This window comes from Protopterus annectens, chromosome 15.part0, assembly GCF_019279795.1.
Source record: "Protopterus annectens isolate FY-2018-M chromosome 15.part0, PAN1.0, whole genome shotgun sequence".
NCBI classification, from domain to species: Eukaryota; Metazoa; Chordata; order Ceratodontiformes; family Protopteridae; genus Protopterus; species Protopterus annectens.
The window spans coordinates 430,210,622-430,224,787 of record NC_056749.1 but is presented as its reverse complement, the minus strand read 5'-3'; the positions used below and the strand labels follow the sequence as shown (position 1 = coordinate 430,224,787).

General features: G+C 41.4%; 1 protein-coding gene across 1 annotated transcript in view; it reads left to right on the top strand.

Moving 5' to 3' along the window:
• The window catches only part of MAMLD1 (mastermind like domain containing 1), a 369,676-nt gene extending 365,139 nt beyond the window's left edge, over positions 1-4,537 (top strand). Inside the window, exon 5 of the mRNA XM_044057170.1 lies at positions 910-4,537. Within this exon, the coding sequence (XP_043913105.1) occupies positions 910-1,898 (989 nt within the window). The 3' untranslated portion in view covers positions 1,899-4,537. The remainder of the gene's footprint in view (positions 1-909) is intronic.
• The last annotated feature ends 9,629 nt before the right edge of the window (positions 4,538-14,166 follow it).

The following is a 14,166-nucleotide window of genomic DNA, read 5'->3' as shown; positions in this document are numbered from 1 at the left end:
TGTGTGTTTTATGCTGTTTATTCAGTGGATTGTCATGACGGCTGGGACCTGTTGTCCTCATTATTTCCCCTTAGGGACATAGTTCACCTTCACCCTCCTGAGGTGAGATGGATGTGATCCATGAATGTCTCGCTGTGTAATATAAAGGTCTGGCATATTTCGAGGTGTTGAAATAGAAGCCCAGAAGCAACCAAACTACTTCTTCCTTGATTCACAGTTTCCAGTTGTCCTTATGTGTCTTTCTTGATGCTGAATTGAAGAATAAAATCAGAATATTATAACGGTCCCTGTTGAGATGCAACAAAATACAAAATGGTTTTAAGCAGTGATGACAGTGCAACCTTATTACTGCACAGAAGATCAAGGCATGATGAAAAATAGTTTTCTTTTTTTTTTTTTCAGGTTCTAGTAAAGTGTTGACCTTCCATTTTGTCAGTGATAGCCTAGCTATGTATTGATGCTACTTCAAAAACTTCCTGTCAAAGGATTCAGTATAGCATGGGCATGTTACTGTAATCTTCATGGTTTGAAGTTGTAGAGTGTCTGGTTATGAGGACTGAACTGATGTCCTAAAATTTTAAAAGGGTTTGGCTCCCAAGCCGTACCAGGGTATGGGTCATAATTTAAAATTTTGGTGAAAGAAAAACAAAATTATTACTGTCCACCGCCCCCCCCCCCCCAAAAAAAAACAAAAAAAAGAAAAGTTTACTTTTTAGTTAATTATCTTAATAATTTTATTTAAAGTCTTTAATTGTTAACTGGTTAAGTAGAATTTTCCAGGGATCTTTTAAGCTGCAAACTGGTCAAGAGATATAGTATATTCAGAAAAATAAAACCTGTAAAGTTTCACTTGTGATGCTAAGTACAGTATGCTTACAGACTTCTTCTTTTGTTTCATTTCTTTTGTAGGAATGACGCAGAATATAACTGAATGTGGTCAGCATGGTCCAAATGTAACCCTGCCTCATCACATAATGCCTTCAAATTCAGGAATCCTGCAGAGCGCGCTGGTTACTGGGTTGACATCATCTGCTGGTAATCAGAACAGCAGCACAGTGGGAATGATGACCCACAATCATGGAAAGCAGCAAATCATGTTTCCTACTGAATTCGGTGTGTCTTTTCGATCTAACCAGAATCCCCTGGGAATTACAGCAGCCTGCCAAACAGTTCATAGCCAGGCTGCAATTCGACCAGTAATGTCAATGTCTGGGTTTAGCTCCGGCTCACTGGGAGGAGTGCCTGCCACAGCTCAGCAACACCTTCGACATCCCAATATGCCAAGAGCGCCTGGCGTGTACTCCAATTCACCAGGTCAGATGTGGAACCCAGGGACAGTTCAAAGAGCCGCAGCTCCAAATCCAATGGAGGCAAGTATGCAGCAGTTCCCACACAGTGCACACTTTCTGAAACAGAACCTAAGACCTAACATTCCAGGTCACCAGATTCCTCATCAAACTGTGGTGCCACCTAACCAGATGGCTACTCTTCAGGCGAGGCATATGCAGAAACTGGCCGCGTTGCAATCTGGACAGAATATGGGTATGTTGAGTAATCAGACTTTACAGAGTAATCTGTCAAGAGGACAGCTATTGACTGCAAATGGCATGAAACAAATGCCAACGGACATGGCTGGTTTGAATCCAATGGGTCATCCTCAAGGACTAGCTCCACCCTGTTATTCTACCACCGGACAGCCTTCTCCAGCCTTCAGTGGGATGAACACTGTCACTGAACTGCCATCCTATGACTTTGTTCCACATCAGACTAATAGTGTCTTAACTGGTACTAACAATGAGGCTGAATTCTATGACTCACTTACAAAGACCCCAAGTGGTGCCGATGATGACTGGCTAAACAGCTTGATTTTTGATGACATTTTAGGAACTAGTACATAAGTTCTGAAAACTTCTGTCTCACAACAGCCTGGTCAAAGATGTACATATGCAGCTAAATTCTAATAAACCCCAGTGGGTGGATGTTTGTTGTATGCCTACTCTATCTACAAAAAAAAAAAGAGTTTAATATGGACAGTTTTACAGATTATTGTAAATAGTAAAATATTTTGTAAATTGTTTTCCTAAACCATAAGTATAAAAGAAGTACAGTATTTATACTTCTTTCCTGAACTATTTGTAAATAATTGATAGCAAAAATCTTTGTTTTATAATAGGAATTTCGTGTATTTTAACTTTTATTAAATATGAAAACAATATTGTTAGTTTCAGTAATACTGTGTATTACAGTTTTGAAAATACCAGTTATGTTTGTGACATAACAGAAGGCATAAATTTGGGGTGTTTAGCAGACTAGTGTGTAGAGAAAAAAATGTAAAGCAGTGCACTTTGAATGCTATTTCAACCACCATAATGGTGAGCTTTTAAATAGCTGAAAGTGGATTAGGAATGCTGTACAGTGACACAGTTCAAATGTTGTCAGTTGTAAATGAACTTTGAAGAGCTGATGATTCAGTTTTGACACTTATCGACTCCAGTGGCATTTAAGGGATGAACATAATAAATTCCTTCCTCTGAGTGAAAGACTCCAACAACCTTAAGTCCAGTTATCATTAATTGCTGGCAGCACTGTTTACTAGTTATGTCATATTACCAGTACAAGTTTTTCCAGATTTATAAGCAAGTGATATGGTTTTGGAAATAAATCTATATAGATGAGTTTAGAAAATTATGCAGTACTGATTAGCTTTGCTCCAGTTTTATGTAGCTAATGCTAATCTGGTTGGTTATCTAGTCTCCCTGGATGTGATTAGTGCTGTATGACTGTTATAGCCGCCTATCATTTGAGCAGATCAGTAGTGACTGTTGCAGGTTTTGCCTACAAAGTGATGTAAATATCATATGCAAAGGCACAAAACAGAATGCATTCTGTCTTTTTTCACATCATGTGGGTTTAACACGTTAAGGTTGAGCACTTTGACTTGCAATGTGATGGCAACTAAGAGGAACTGGAAGTCTTTTTTCTGGCACATCCAACTCCCAGGTACTTCTAAAAGAGAAATCCTGTACAACTCAAAGTACACATATGACATTTTCCCTAAGTTGCAGTATGAAAAGTTTTTCCAAAACTGAAGGAAGAAAAGCTGTGCAGGTACATTCAGCAGCACTGTGATGCATTAGAAAGCAAAAAGCCACAATTTCTGTTTTAATTGCATTTCATAATTATACATTCTGTTGCTAGAGCACAGAGACAAAACAGATAATTACTATTTATTTTACTTTTTAAAAAAAAAGCTAAACGATACTACTCAATGGAGGCTGTCACTATGACAACTGAAAAAGACTTTGAACCCCTGCTAACACAACATCTCATTATCCACAAATGTGCCCTTCCCTGACACAGGCTAGGAAGAGTGCAAACATCATGGCAGACAGTAGGTTCTTGAAAATCTTTTTTTTTTTCATGTAAAATTTTTTTTTTAAATGGAAAAGAAAGAATGAGCTCACACTGTAACCCAAGAGTGAAGTGCTAAGGTGAAAATGGAAAGTAGGTGTGCATTCAGTTTCATGCCTTTGCACATATGTTTTTTTTAAAGCTTGGAGGAAAAATGTCAAACCATTGAGGGACTATGTCCCACTCTACTCGTAGGAGGTGCTTAGATAATTTGAGTACATATCATGTATTTTTTACAGGATCTGAGCAGTTTGCAGCTTACGTTAACTAATGATGCCAGTAGTACACCGACGACCACTTGTAAAACATGGTATTTGCAGTAAGGATATGACTCTGCAGGTAATATCCCGCATGGTAAGGTCATAGCAAGACCTGCCCTGGCTTTGTTTGGCATGACTATGAACCCAACTGTTACTGCAGTGGTTTTTCAGTTGGACTTGTAATTTATCACATTTTTGCGTATTACTAAGGAAAGTATAACATTTGTAAGTCAGCTAGCATTCCAGCAGCAAATGTTATGTAGTATGAAGTTTTCTCCCTTAGTAGCAGACTGCCAAACTTGGTCAGTGGTTTCTAACCATAAGCTAGGTTGAGGATGAGAACTGTTAAGTGTCAGATGTACCTTAAGTCATACAGAAAAAAGTGCACTGACTGACAGGAGTTTCAGAAAGGTCTGCACATCCCAGTTGTGTATATTTGTAGTGTACAGGTGATTTAGTCCTGGTCTCATGAGTATATCAGTTTTGTTCATGTCAGAAGTCTTTCTGTTGCAGAGAAGAAAAAAATATATAGTCATTGATAGTTCTCACTTTTATTTTTTGTTTAATTTACTTCCATTGTTTTTGTCAACAAATGTTGTTTGTATATTTAAAGAACGGCTCTGTCTGTAAACGATCCACTGTACTGTAAATTCCATGTGATGTCCGTACTTCCTGTAGTCCTGTTGTAGCCACCTCATATCTCTGCCATAAGTTTATGATATAATGACAGCTTCAAGCACAGAACAGAAAGTATGACAGGTTTTTCTTCACACAAATAAACTGCTGGAGGAAAATTATGTTCATTTTTTTCTCTGTAGCCTCCATTTTACTATTTAATCTGCTGGTAAAATATTAACATTTTCACATTTTTTTCTCATTGAGTCTTACTTGTTAAAGTAAATAATGTAAACGGCATTCAGCTTGACCTGTTTTTGACATCTCCTAAGTCTCTCACATTATGGCATCTCTCATATACATTTCTAGAAAGTACAGTTGTGTAAAATCTTGCCATAACAATAGGTATCCTTCTCTTCACTGTGCAGTATTCCAAAGAGAAAGGAGAGTAAAAAAGCTAAAGAAATAGAATGGGAGGTGGAAGGTTTACAAGAGCTGTCAACAAACCCATATAAAATGGTTTCAGCAAAACCTGCTCTGGCCCTAGAAACCGTATCCAACTTATAATGCTTAGTAAAGGTATGCACTGAAGACAAAGTAGCAGCTTCAGTGATAGAATTGGTGTCCAATCCCTTAAGGACGGCAACAACACAGGCAACAGCCTTAGTGGGATGAGCTTGAACAAAAGTAGACAGAGACTTACCGTGAAAAGTATAACAAAAAGAAATGGCCTTAGATATCCAGGAGGAGATGGTTTGCTTAGGAACGACCAAACCCAATGTCCTGGGATGAAAGGAAACAAAAACAAAAAGCTAATCAGACTTATGAATGGCCTTAGTTTTATCCAAGTAGTACCTCGGGGACAACTCATTTACTACCATGGGCATAAAAGAAAGATTAGTATGGAGGGGCACCTTGTCCCTGTGAAAAAAAAACAAAAAAGGAGGAATGTCCATAAGGGCCTGAAGGTCAAACTCTCCGAGCAGAAGTAAGATCCAGCAACAAAACAGTTTTCCAGGTACAATGCTGCAAAGAAGCAGAGTCTGCAGGCTCAAAAGGAGCCAGAGTCATTTTTTCAAAAATAAAATTAAGGTCCCAAGGAGGAAGAATAGGTTTCCTTGGAGGAATAATAAGCAGGACACTTTTAAGAAATTGTTTGCCCTCAAAACAAGTAGCCAAAGAACGATTCAAGGAAAGATGACCAGAAATGGCTGACAGATAGGTCTTTACAGAGGAACAGGCCAGACCAGACTGGAGCAACTCAACCAGCGAGAACCCCACTGAAAAAAAGTGTCCTTGTTAGGAGCATGGCACCAGAGAGAAAATCTTTTCTATTTGGCCATATAACATTTTCTGGTTTTAGGTTTCCCTGCTACCTGTAAAACCCTGAACATGTCCTCAAAAAAGAGGTGCCTGAAAGGGATCAACACTTCATCACCCACAGTGTCAGTTGAACAGCGGATAATTGAGGATGGATGAGATACCCTTTGTCCTGTGTGAGAAGATTCAACTGATGAGATAACATGTGGTGATTGCCCCTGGCCAGATGCATTAAGAGGGGATACTAGTGCTGTCTTGGCCAAAAGGGAGTCACTAGCAAGATTTTTGGGGAATCCAGCTGAATCTTCTGCAGGACAGTTGGAAGCGGAGGAAGATCAGGGAAAGCATAAAGAAACATCCCCTTCCAAGGAAAAGAAAGAGCATCCATCTTCCACACAAGATGACATGACACTCTGGAACCAAAGAAAAAAGCTGCGTGTTCAGAGGGGAGTCAAAATGATCTACCTGAGGAATACCCCACCAATGGACAATGTCCAAAAACACATCTCTGTGAAGCATTCATTTGTAAGCCTGTGTTTTGGACCTGCAAAGAGTCTGCCACTATATTGTGCTCTGAAGGAATGTATACCACCTGAAGAGTTAACTGATAACCGACAGCCGCCTCCCAAGCCTGAGGAGCCATTTTACAGAAGAGGTAAGATTTTTGTGCCTCCCTGCTTGTTGACGCACCATATCACTGAAGTGCTGTCTGTGTATACCTTCATGGGGCCTGGAAAGAACATCATGTGAAAAGATTGAAGGGCTAGAACCAGAGCTCTCACCTCTTTGATATTGATATGATCAGACATCTGATGGGGGGCCAGAGACCCTGAACGTTCAGATAACCAAAAGAAGCCCCCACCCCATGTCAGACTGAAGGATGAAAGGGCCTGCCTGGGTTGAGAGCAAACTGTTGAATCCACTACTCAAATTCCTTCTTCAGACAGTGAAGAAGAGGTACACTGAAATCAAGAGGGTGACAAGGCTGCAGTCAAATTGACTTTAGGTACCATTGAAGCATCCACATATGCAGTCTGGCAATAGAGAGCATTAGAACAGAAGAGGCCATGAATCCCAGGTCCTGAAGAAAGTCCCAGGCTGGCATGGCAGTCAGGGCAAGAAGAAAATGAAAGAAGGCTGTCAATGACAAAACTTTTGGCACTGTCTAAATCCTGCATACCAGGTACACTTGGATACTGAGAAGGAGCTGGGGTGGACTTTTGGAACTGGATACTGGACCCCAGGCATTGAAGAAGATAGCTTGTGAACACCAGGTCCTGTAACCGGCAGCTGGGAGAAGGTGCCTGAAGCAACAGGTCATCTAGATAAGGAAAGATCTGAATAATACCCTTGGGGCAGTAGAGAGGCCACAGGACAAAGTGGAAAACTGAAAATGAAGGGAAGACATAGAGAAATATAAACACTTCCTGAAAAGATGGTGAATAGGGAGGGATATGAAAGTAAGCATCTTTCATATCCAAAGACACCAGAAAAGCCTGTGGTAGTAAAAGAGGAAACCAGGGTTGAAGAGTAAGCATCCAAAAAGAAAGAAACTTGAGAAAAGTGTTGAACCAAGAGAGATCCAGAATAGGTCTCCAAGTATCCTCCTTTCAAGGAACCAGGAACATCCTGGACTGAAAACCCTTTCCCACTTGGGAAGGGGGGACATGTTGAATGGTTCCTTGGTTCATCAGGCACCCTAGAATCTCTGGGAAATGAGGAAGCTGCACAGAGGAGGTTGAGGAATCCCTGAAGGAGGATCAGACTTCCATACCATGAAGTAAGCCTGACGTATGATAGAAATAACCCAAGGGTCTGAAATGATGAGATGCCAGTTTGAAAGACAAAGGAAAATCTGAAGGGACAAAGTAATCTGGTCTAAAGGGGGTGGTTGTCAAAGAGATGCAGGCTTATCAGATAAAGGAGACTTCTGGGCCACAGACGTCTGAGAAGACTTAGCAATGGGGCCCACCTGCCACCCTTCCTGCCCTTGGAGGCCTGGCAGGGTTGCCTGTGAAAAAAAGCAGATTTAGAGAAGGGTAATTCCTCTGGAACTTCGGGATAGGAGAGAGAAAATATATTTAAGATCTCGCAAGGCTCTGCCTTTCTCTTGAAGAGACTTAAACATTTCAGCAGCAGCAGTCCCAAAAAGATGTCTGTTATCCAAAGGAGGATCCAATAATTTGGCCTCAATATCCTCAGGTAGAAAATAGAGACAAAGCCAAGAATAACACCTCATGACAGACCCAAAAGCTGCAGCCCTGGAAGAGGCATCAGCAGCATCACAGCTACACTTAACAGAGTTTGGGAAGCAGAATCTAAAATAGATAAAGCAGAGAGAGGATTTGCCTTCAGAATCGAGAGGTCAGAATAACTGGACAACCTCAGCACTCAAGGCCTGAAGTTGCCTGGTCATGTGGGTCTGGTAATTAGTAGCCCTAAATGCCAAAGTGGAAGCATTATAAACTTTCTTACCAATCTTCTCCATTGCCCTACTATTCATATCAAAAGGCAAACATTTGAAAGAGGGCAAAAGCTTAGAAAGTTTGTCAGAAGAGACTGACACTATATCAGTATCAGCAGAAGGACATTTAAATAAAAACTGACAATCCTCAGTAACCTTGTAGAACCTATCGGGATTCTTAGGAGCAGGAGGCTGAGAATCAGGAGACGTGGAAGCAGCAATGAGTGTATCTAGCAAGGCAGTCAACACATGAGGAACTGCCAATGGTTTAGGAGTGTTCAGCTGAAGCAACTTGTAATATCTTCTCTGAATATCAGGCACTGTAGAAGAATCCCACTTAAAGTATTCCATTGTCATAGCAATTGTGTCCCCAAAGGACAATTCCTCAAATGGAGACTCAGGGCTAACAGACTCCTCTTCATCAGAACCATAAGGCAAAGGTATCTGTGAAGACTAGGACAAAGACTCTTTACCAGACATTGAATAATCATCCAAGAAATCTGGTTCCCTAAGCCATTTAGAAGCAGTAGAGGTGCAATGAGGACAGGTACCAAAACCCCTTGAGGTGGCTTTAGAACCATAAATGCAGAAAACAAGCCCTGAGTAAACTCTTACCATTCCCTTTGAAGATCCATAGGACAGACTGAAACATGCTTAATTTTTGTCTTATTTTGGGAGGGACATCAGCCCTAACAAATACAGAGGTTCTAACCCTTTGCGAGATTTGATAAGAGGTCCCAGAGCATCCTCCCTGACCTATGGAGTCCTTTTAGAACCCTCTGATGTAATCAACTGCAGTTCCTCTTCGATGTCTAGAGCAGATGCCTGCAACGTCTGAAGATATGCGAAAAGACGGATCCATGCCAGCCTCTGACAGGGTTGTGGCAGAGGAATCTGATGTAGACGCCAGACGACCTGCAGAGCTATTACCTGCTTCTAGAGGGATGTTTGGTTAAGGCTGGATAGCTAAAGAATCCAGCTGAACTTCTTGGCCTTGTTCTTACCTAGTGGTAGTGTCTTGGGGTTAAAGGATTCTGCCATGGTACTCTATGTAACTGTTTAAGCCATTGTTTTTCAAGATAATTGGCCAGAGAAGACAAACCGCTTCTGAGTGTCTTAGGCACATGCTTTACAGAAACTACAAGAAGTATGGTTGTGGGAAGCAACCAAACAAAAAAAAAAGAAACTGTTCATCACTATGCTTATGGAGAATCTGGCTCACACACTGACATTTCTCCTTTTTGGATGATATGAACTCTAGGTAGCAAAATAAAATACAAGACCAAGAAAAGAAAAAAAAAAACAACCCCAAGGGGGCACTTATCTGGCAGCTAAGTATTTAGTACAGCAACAAGGCATTCAAACAAACTAGCAATAATGATGTTGAAACTGGCGGCAAAGAAGTTCTGGATAGTTGCATCCGTACATCCCTTTTATGCCATACTTTCTGTGTGGGGGTCCCATAAGTGTGACATACGGTACATATAAGATGTCATTAGGCTTCTGTATACTGGCTGAGCATTGGGCTGTTCTGGGCATTAGATCCCATCTGTTTGGAATACTGCAACAGTGATATAGAAGGACATTTGTCAGATACTGTTGCTGTGGATTATGCTAGATTACTGTACTGAACTGTTGCATGACTACTAACCACTGAGATTTGTAGAAACTAAAAAAGCGCTACTCATCAGTGAACTGTTGTAGCTTTAAAGTAAAGGTGCAGAAGTGGATTTCAGGTAGTTGAACTAATCAAAATTCTCTGCAGGAGGCAGCAGTGCAATAAAAAAACTATAAACACCTAAAGACATGAATTAAACAGTTGTAATTATTCAAGGGAGCAGTCCTTGCGAAGCACATTGATGCAGGCCAAGTTGACTGAACCCTATTAGCCATACATTGTAATTTCCACACTATGTGCTGAAGTGGCTTTGCTTTCTTAGAAAATTAAATATTTTATGTTTTTTCATGAATACAAATTGCAGCATGATGACCACAAGAGAATCAGACCACAACCATACAGGTTGTCTTATTTCCCCTGACGTTGTTTTTCATGCATCTCTAAAGCTGTAATAGTTTGGCTGTGTTTTTTGCTTGATAATTATTGTATCACAACATACTTGAATTTATGATACTCTCATTCGTTTGCTTGCATCTATACATGAAAGCTTCTGCTTACCTGCCATTTACTGAACATCACTGGTATGGAAAAGCTGTGTGATAGCAGTCAAGAAATTAAATGAATGGTTCCTTTACCTTTGATGCTAATGAAACAACTCCTTAAAGGTATTTTGCATTTGAGATCATCCAAGAAGGAAGTCTCTTCAAATGAGGAGCTGAATTATGTATTGGAAAAACTGACATTGCCACTGTCTGAGTCAGCACCTCTATCTGTCTAGTGCCCATAACTTCTGACAGGAGGGTTTCTGAATTGCAGGGCCTTATGTGGCAACAGTATTTCCTGTTCAGAAAGGCAAGCTTTTCCTTCAACATCAACCAATCCTTCATGCCCAATGTGTGGCAGAAGTATCTCTTAATCAAACCATTAACCTCTTAATATTTTTACTCTCCTACAGAGTAATGGAGGATTCTACATAATCTGGATGTGCACAGGCAACTCAGACTCTTAACCAGAAAAGGCAAAAGAAGTGAGAAAAACAGTTCAGCTATTCACAGCCTTTGCAAAGGGCAGAGAAGGTAGGTCTTTGCCAGAAAAGGCCATCTCCAAATGGCTAGCCTAATTCATTCTATTCTATTCCTCCATGGAAAACTGCTCAAAGGTATGCCAGGGCACATTCTACTATGGCAAAGGCAGCAACCACATCTTTCCCTAAGGGATTAAGCACCTAGGCCGTTTAGGAAGTAGCAACCTAGTTGTCTGTGTACAACACTACAACTTGGGGAATTATCTCCAGAACCAGGGCAAGTTTTGTCATAGCGATCCTTCAAGGGCTGTTACAGCCCACTCCTTGAATGGGCCAACCACCCAGACTCTATAAACTTTAAGAATCTCCAAGAGTTACTGCAGCAGTGAAAAATATGAAGAATGTAGTGTAGTTGTGCAGGAACTTATCATAAACGTAGATGCTTGAGCATGTTTACTGTTGCAGCAATATATCTCTTCCTTTGCCCCTTTGTCTCATACCTAATGCCAGCCTGGAGTTAATGAAGGTACCTAGTCACATACCTTTTCCCTCACTTCTAACCCAACAAATCCCCTCGTTCTGGTTTAGTTTTTGCTAGGAGGTAGAGCTTTGAGAGTTCTCCTGCTACGGCTGTTATCTAGGGGCATTTGCTACCTGGACTGCTAGCTATGTGGCTCCCACCAGACCACTGTTACTTCATGGGCAAATGAGAACTAAGGATGGTAAACAGATGTCAGTTATACGGCAGTCATCAGTAGCAGAGCAAATGCCCCGAGTGCAAATTGTTGTGGGGCACGATCAGCTGATCCAGGTCTCTCTTTAATGCAATGTCGGCTTTTAAAAGCTGGTATTGCATTTTTGGTCAAACATGAGTTCTGTATTCTTCCATGTGTGGTCTAAACTATAGCAACTGCTTGCTACATTGAAGCAAGCAGATGTTCTTTGTGTTTCACTGTTGCAGTCATTACATTTGAGTAATCTGCTGGCAGGTTTCCCTCAGTCGGCCTGAATAACAAAAGTCTTGGGTCCTGCATCGGTTGCTGTCTCCTCTTCCATGACGTCAGGTCGTCAGGGGTATAAAACATGCAGCTGATGTCATTTTCATCAGTCTTTCTTGCCGCTCGGTGTCCGAAGCAGAAGCAGTTCGCAAGTGCCGGTCGGCCGACTCCTGAAATTTTTGTTTTCAAGTTTCAGAACCAAAGTCTTCAAACTAACGCTAAGTACCCCGTTGGGGAATCTTTTTCTTGCTCCTTTCTGATGTCAGTAAAAGTTAATAATCGCATTATTTGTGGGGAGCAAATACCTCATAAGGAATTTCATTTGTACTGTATTCCTTTCCTAGGCCCTGATCACAACGTGCCCTGTTGTCGGTTTTGTGCTAAATTTAACCAACGCACTATTAAGCGTCAATATATTTTTGCTTCTAAATATTTTGGTTCAAGATTTAACTACCCTGAAATGTCGTCGGTTAGCAATCCGACTACCGGAGTTCACAAAAAACGCAAGAAAAAAGACAGACCGTCGAGGTCCAAAACCGATGACGAAGCTTCTCCTAAGACAGTCGCAGGTTCACCAGTACTCAGTGAGGCACTTTTGCAGCCCCTGATGCCCGCTACTTTTGAATCACAGGCCTCTACCAAGACTCATACGGAGTTCGGTATGCCACAAGATTCGCAAAGTATTGAACCCGCGGATGTCTCTCCCTTGGATGGGTCTGGAGCCGCTGAGCAGGCACCGGCTTCTGAGGGTGCTTTCAGGCCTCAACATTTTTACATTAAACCGACACCAGCAAAAAAAACAAGGTGAAAAACAACTTCTATGTCTAAAAAACCGATGCATGAGCCACGTGCTCAGGTCCCTATGCCTAAAAAACAGATGATCAAAATGGCTAAGGATTGAATTACCTTGATCAGGGGTTCCCAACCACCCCCAGCTAAGAGGCCTAGGCAAGGCACTGATTATGAATCTTCAGATCAGGTTTCCATTTCTTCTGATTCCTCTTCTGATCAGGAATTTTCTGTTCCACCCTATGAAGATTCTAATGCAGAGGAATCCATCCCATCTGCATCTCCTCCTGAGGATTACTCTTTTGGAGAGACTTTGCATACTTTAAGGGAACATTTTCACTGGGAGAGTCAGGACTTCTCTGAATCAAAAAAAGAGGCTTAGGGGTTTTCTTCTTCTTCCTCAGCATAGGCCTTTGGCTATACCTCCTGTATTAGACATTGTTGATGATGTGTTCTCGGAATCAAGCATGGCTCCTGATTCCCTGCTTCCGGCTCCTAGTAAGCCAGATATTACAGGGTTCCTGACTCCCACAAATTTCTTTTCAAAAATCCAGCTGCTGATCCTGAGACTATTTCTCAGGGTCCCAAGGGTGTTAAGGCTTCTACTGCCAAAAATCCTACCCCTTCTGATAGAGATTCCAGGGCGCTGGATAGATGGGGTAAGAAGGTTTATATGTCTGCAACCTTGGCAATCGGGGCTTTAAACTGCCAGTTTCATATGCTTAGATATCAACAACATGTTATGGGCTTGGAAAATGATGTTGATTTCTGATTGTGTGGAAAATAAAGAGTTACAGGATTTATTGCATTCAGCAGAACAGGTTGGAAAGCATACTTTGCAATGTGGTTTTGATCCCTTGGAGGCCTCTTGTAGGACCGCCGTTACTGGATCTGTGATTAAAAGGCATGCCTGGCTCAAGGAGCAAAATCTGCCTGATCTTGTTAAAGCTAAATTGTTGGATGCCCCTTTGTACCATGATACTCTGTTTGGTAATAAGGCAGAAGAGGTTTTAAAGAAAATGCAAGACAAAGCTAAATCTATGCAAACTGTAAAAGATTTTTTGCAAGTGCAGCCACCCAGGTTCAGTAGGCACTGGCCAACTAAAAATTGGTCCTTTCCTGTGTCCAACAGAACCACTCAGGGCAAACCCAGGTGCTCAAAAGGCTCCAGATATCAATCACAGGGTTCATACAGGTCAAAGCAATGGGGTGCCTCCACCTCCAAATCTGGAGGAAACAAAGCACAGCCCTACAGTAAGCAGTCTCAATGACTTTCCTCTACCATCTCCAAGCATTTATCTTTTGGCAGACCCCTTGGGGGGAAATTAGCACTTCATGCTCAAAATTGGCAGTTAATTACCCAGGACAAGTGGGTATTAAACATAGTATCCCAGGGGTACAGATTTCATTTCCATACTTTACCAATTCCAAACGTATGGCTGGATCTGCCACAAAACCAGTGGGCAGAGGGCCAGAAACAAGTCACGCCCCTCATGGATATGGAGGATATTCAACCGGTACCAGAAAAGGAAAAAGGACAAGGATTTTATTCAAGATTTTTCCTGGTACCCAGAAAAGATGATTCATCGTGTCCAATACTGGACTTATCGATTCTGAACACGTTCCTGGACATTCCAAAATTCAAAATGCTGACTTTACAACAGCTT